This window comes from Chlorocebus sabaeus, chromosome 18, assembly GCF_047675955.1.
Source record: "Chlorocebus sabaeus isolate Y175 chromosome 18, mChlSab1.0.hap1, whole genome shotgun sequence".
NCBI classification, from domain to species: domain Eukaryota; kingdom Metazoa; phylum Chordata; class Mammalia; order Primates; family Cercopithecidae; genus Chlorocebus; species Chlorocebus sabaeus.
The window spans coordinates 429,578-435,293 of record NC_132921.1 but is presented as its reverse complement, the minus strand read 5'-3'; the positions used below and the strand labels follow the sequence as shown (position 1 = coordinate 435,293).

The window sequence follows — 5,716 nt, the reverse complement described above, 5'->3', positions numbered from 1 at the left end:
GTATGTTAGACAAGCCATCACTCTTTTTTTAGATGACTAAAAATGATTAGACATTGGTTATCTTTACTACATACGAAAGAGTAGCTTTTCTTGCCTAAAACTACCTGATTTGGGAATTTATGTGGTTTCATAGGAATAGCATCTGGAAGTGGTGACATTAATGTCATTTTAAAAAGCATGTGTCCTATTTCCTCTTATTCCTTTCTGCCTTGATATTGTGCAATAGAAATTTGAAAAATTGTTGTATTAGTATTGTTAAATATCAATTATTGGTTTTATTTACTACTCAATTAAATTTAATAAGCCTATTCTCTCTTGGTGTAATCACGTGGAATGGGTTCACTTCCACAGTTAGCAAGTGACAGCACATGTAAAATATTGTCTACCAGGGAAATTCATTGAACACTTAGTGTTCAGACTGTGTTTTTGTGTCTGGTTCCCTAAGCACCACTGCAGTGACACAGAATAATAGACTTTCAGCAGAAGAAGTTTTGGAAAATATACTGCATAAGCCATTTAGATGCAGTGAGTCATTCTTATTACTTGGGTTGGTGGAATCCCTTTCAAAATGTAAGTTCCTAATACAAACAAAGATTGAATTTTGCGAGCAGGTATTTTAAAGAATAAGTAGTCTCAGGACTGATAATATTAACTCACTTATGCACATCAGGTAGGACTTTAGTATGACAGATACTAGAAATGTACAAAGTGAAGTTAAAAGGTAACTCCTAGCAGCATATCGTAATCTTACTCCCTGGATTCTCTAATGAGATGGGCGTTTCTACTTTGCTGTTGCCTTTTTGAATAGTTCAATTCTAGCATTAGTACTGCTGTGTGGGAGGGAGTATGTGTGAACAGAGTAAGAGTTGTGACAATCAAGTCATAGAATAAATGCTTGGAAATTTTAGAATCATGTAAACAGCTTATGAATTGAGTATACATTCCCAGTGCTCTCAGTCTCACTCATCCTTCTATCCACATGTGTGGAATGTTTTAGGACTCCGTGGCTTTTGAGGATGTGGCTGTGAACTTTACCCAGCAGGAATGGGCTTTGCTAGATTCTTCTCAGAAGAATCTCTCCAGAGAAGTGATGCAGGAAACCTGCAGGAACCTGGCTTCTGTAGGTAAGAATGACAACACATTTCACTTAATTACAGAAGTATTTCCCTATCATCAGTGCTATTTGTGATTTGGAATGGGGCAAGGGAATGATTTGGTGAATAAATCAGGCATGGGCACTGTGTACAATGAACATGAAATCTAGTAATGTTTCTATAGTTTGAAATAATTCATGATAATTTTGTGCATCTGCATTTTAGGAAAAAACGGAAAGACCAGAATATTGAAGATCACTTCAAAAAACTTGGGAAAGATACAAGATAATTTGCACTGAGAAGAGGAAATAAAGTCCTCTGAAGGAATCTTAGCATGTCATGAATTTAAAAACAAGCAATCAAAGCAAATAAGAGTCACTTGAAATTCATTTCCTTTTAGAAAAATTTCACCCAAAATGTAACGTACATCATTGTAGCAGTCAGTGTTTGGAAAACAGTTTACTTGAAAATAGTACTACAAAATTGTGTATATGAATGTTACTATTTTGGTCATAGCCATGCAGGTGGTAGCTGTGTTTTCAGTAGTAGCCCCTTTACTTTCAAATAATTCAGTCGTGGCACAAAAACAAAAACAAAAACAAAACAAAACAAAAATGCATTTTCCCTAGTATTGGTAGCAGTGTAAGTCGAGGACCTATGAATGAGTAGAAAGTTATTACACCAACCAATAATAATGTGCTTGTCATTTTTTTTACAGAAATCATATGGCACAGGGACTGCGTGAAAGCAAAGAAGGTAGTCAGTATGGACAAGTTGTCAGCCACATTCCAAATCTTGATCTGAATGAGAACATTTCTACTGGATTAAAACAATGTGAATGCAGTATTTGTGGAAAAGTCTTTGTACATCATTCCCTCCTTAATAGGCACATCCTAGCTCACTCAGGATACAAAACATATGGAGAGAAGCAATATAAATGTGAACAGTGTGGGACTCTTTGTTTCTGTTCCAGGTGTTAGAAGACACAGGATAATGCACAGTGGAAATCCAGCTTATAAATGTACGATATGTGGGAAAGCTTTTCATTTTCTCAATTCAGTTGAAAGACATCAGAGAACTCACACAGGAGAAAAATCCTATAAATGTAAACAATGTGGTAAAGCGTTCACTGTTTCTGGTTCTTGTCTAATACATGGACGAACTGACACTAGAGAGAAACCCTACGAATGTAAGGAATGTGGGAAAACACTCAGATTTTCTTGTTTTAAGATGCATGAAAGGACTCACACTGGAGAGAGATGTACCAAATGTGATAAAGCCTTCAGCTGTTCCACTTCCCTTCATGACCATGGAAGCATTCATACTGGAGAGAGACCCTATGAATGTAAACAATGTGGCAAAGCCTTTAGTCGTTTGAGTTCCCTTTGTAACCATAGAAGTACTCATACTGGAGAGAAACCCTATGAATGTAAACAATGTGACCAAGCCTTCCATCGCCTCAGTTCCCTTCACCTCCACGAAAGAATTCATACTGGAGAAAAACCCTATGAATGTAAGAGATGCGGTAAAGCCTACACTCTCGTTCTAGTTACCTTATGCGCCACTAAAGAAGTCATGCTATAGAGGTTGGGTGTAGTGACTCAGCCTATAATCCCAGCACTTTGGGAGGCCAAGGTGTGTGTATTGCTTGAGCCCAGGAGTTCATAACCAGCCTGGATTAAAACAATGTGAAGCAACCTGGGCATCGTGGTGAAACTGTCTCTACAAAAAATAAAATAATGCTGGGCCCGGTGGCTCATGCCAGCTACTCGGGAGGCTGAGGCAGGAGAATGGCGTGAACCCGGGAGGCGGAGCTTGCAGTGAGCCGAGATCGCACCACTGCGCTCCAGCTTGGGCGACAGGCAGACTCCGTCTCAAAACAAAAACAAAGAAAATAATTAGCTGGGCATGGTGGCACATTTCAGTTGTCTTAGTTCTTTTTCAAGGACATAAAAGGCCACAGGGGGTTGGAGGGAAGCCCTGTGCATGTGGATCACGAGGTCAGGAGATCGAGACCATTCTGGCCAACATGGTGAAACCTCGTCTCTACTAAAAATACAAAAATAGCTGGGTGTGGTAGCATATGCTTGTAATCCCAGCTACTCAGGAGGCTGAGGCACTTGAACCCAGGAGGTGGAGGTTGCAGGGAGCCGAGATTGTGCCACTGCGCTCCAGCCTGGCGACAGAGTGAGACTCCATCTCAAAAATAAATAAATAAATAAATAAATAAATAAAGCCCCTTGAATATAAGAAATGTGGTAAAACATTTACTCTTTCCCATTCCCTCATAAACATGAAAGAGCTCACACTGCACAGAAACCTTAAGAATGTAGGAAATGTGGTCAAGCCTTCAGATTTTCCTGAAGATTTGGGAGGGCTCAGAGTGGAGAAAAGGCTTTTGAATTTAAATTTATGGTAAGGCCTTTGCTTGTGTAAATTCCATTTGAAGATGTCAGCTCATTCCTGAGAAAAACCCTATGAATGTCTAGAATGTTTGAGTGTTTCATTTCTCTCATACCCACTTAAGGACATATGAAAATGCACGCTGTAGCTGGCTGGACCTTGTAAATACAAGAACGTACACAGGGTTAAAACTCTAACAGTTTAGAAACTGCAAGAATATTTTCAGTTTTAACATTTACTTGAAAAGCCGTGTGAAAACTCCCACTGGAAAGAAGTTCTATAAGTGAAGCTTTTCTAATTTGGAAAGCCTGATGCAAATTAATTATCGTGCTGTGCTTGAAAAAAATCTATGAAATGTTACACAAGTTACTAGTATATTTTTATCAGTGGCCCATTCTTAAAGAGTCTTGAGTATGCGTTTCACCTTGTTTTGCAGGGAAACCTTGAGGTGAGAGTTCTGTAAATGTTCTTTAAGCAGTAGTACTTGAATTTCATAGATAATGATATTTTCTTAAATCTGTTGGTAGAATTTTTGTCTATTCATTTGATAATGTGCTGGATTCATAGTTGAATTTGGATGTTTTTCTAATATGTAGGTAAGTTTAATTTTTTTCATTATTATTTCTTTTTGAGATGGAGTCTCACTCTGTTGCCCAGGCTGGAGTGCAGTGGTGCGATCTCGGCTCAGTGCAACCTCCGCCCCCTGGGTTTAAGCGATTCTCCTGCCTCAGCCTTCCGAGTAGCTGGGACTACAGGTGAACGCCACTACATCCAGCTAATTCTTCGTATTTTTAGTAGAGACAGGGTTTCACCATGTTGGCTAGGCTGGTCTTGAACTCCTGACCTCGTGATTTGCCCGCCTTGGCCTCCCAAAGTGCTGGGATTACAGGCATGAGCCACTGCGCCCGGTCAAGTAAGTTTCATTTGTATGTATTGTCCTGTGATTAATGGACCAGTGAATAATGATTGTGAATTCTTGGGATTGTCTTACTAGCCTCATTTGGCAAATTTTGATTATCCCTTTTCCATTATACACATCCCACCTATTTTTATTAAATGAAAAACTACTCTTGATGTAAAGATATTTATTTTTTGCTAATAATGAGTTGGCATTAATTCCTAAGTACGTACAGTTTACCCAGGTGACGGAGCTTGCAGTGCGCCGAGATCACACCATGGCACTCCAGCAAGGGTGACAGAGCGAGATTCTGTGTCAAAAACAAAAAAAAAAGGAATATCCTCACTTTTTTTTTTTTTTTTTTTTTTTGAGACGGAGTCTCGCTCTGTCGCCCAGGCTGGAGTGCAGTGGCCGGATCTCAGCTCACTGCAAGCTCCGCCTCCCGGGTTTACTCCATTCTCCTGCCTCAGCCTCCTGAGTAGCTGGGACTACAGGCGCCCACCACCTCGCCCGGCTAGTTTTTTTTTTGTATTTTTTAGTAGAGACGGGGTTTCACCAGGTTAGCCAGGATGGTCTTGATCTCCTGACCTCGTGATCCGCCCGTCTCGGCCTCCCAAAGTGCTGGGATTACAGGCTTGAGCCACAGCGCCCGGCCATATCCTCACTTTTTTAATGTTATACCACTCTCCGCGCTCAAGTTAATCCGTGTTTGGGCCTGTGGGAGCTTACACCATCCTCCTGTATGTAATTAATAACTGATGTCTGGCTTATCTGTTTAGTAATAGATGTTATGTGTTTAACGGTGCCAGTAAACATAGGGTGCTAATTCCTTCCTCACCAGTGGGGTGCATGAGACGCTATTGAAACAATTGGCAGCACGAATGGAATGGATCAGCCCTCATGCAGGACACCAGCTCAACTTGACCGACCTGCTGTGGGCTGACTGTTCCGTAACACATCAGCAGTCACCTGGGTCAGAACCGTGAGCTGACGATGGGCCTTCCCTTTGGTCTGCACAGTGTTTTGTGGTCTTCAGGTGTTGTCATCTTCTTCCACACTAAAATGCTCTCATCTCCTAGACATCCATGTTTAACTGCACCGCAGCATGAACTTTGGCCTGTGCTTAGCAGGCAGTTTTGAGGCCCTGGCTTATAAATGCACAAAAGCACAGCACATAAGCCAACACTTAAGTCCTAATTAGCAAGAATCAGGCTGTATCTCTGTAGTCCCTGCATCTGCTCTGGTCACCATCTCTGTGTGCTTAGGGCAGCCATGTGAACATTATTATTTTACACTCCAAGACAATAGTTATTATGTAAGC

General features: G+C 40.8%; 1 protein-coding gene across 1 annotated transcript; it reads left to right on the top strand.

Annotated features, from left to right (window-relative positions):
• Positions 1 to 203: 203 nt before the first annotated feature.
• LOC140708978 (uncharacterized) lies at positions 204 to 3,645 on the top strand. Its single transcript, XM_073006223.1, is given in 3 exon segments — positions 204 to 1,124; positions 1,813 to 2,046; positions 2,048 to 3,645. Coding segments are annotated over 3 exon segments (945 nt in total). The 5' UTR covers positions 204 to 1,044; the 3' UTR covers positions 2,679 to 3,645.
• Positions 3,646 to 5,716: the final 2,071 nt, after the last annotated feature.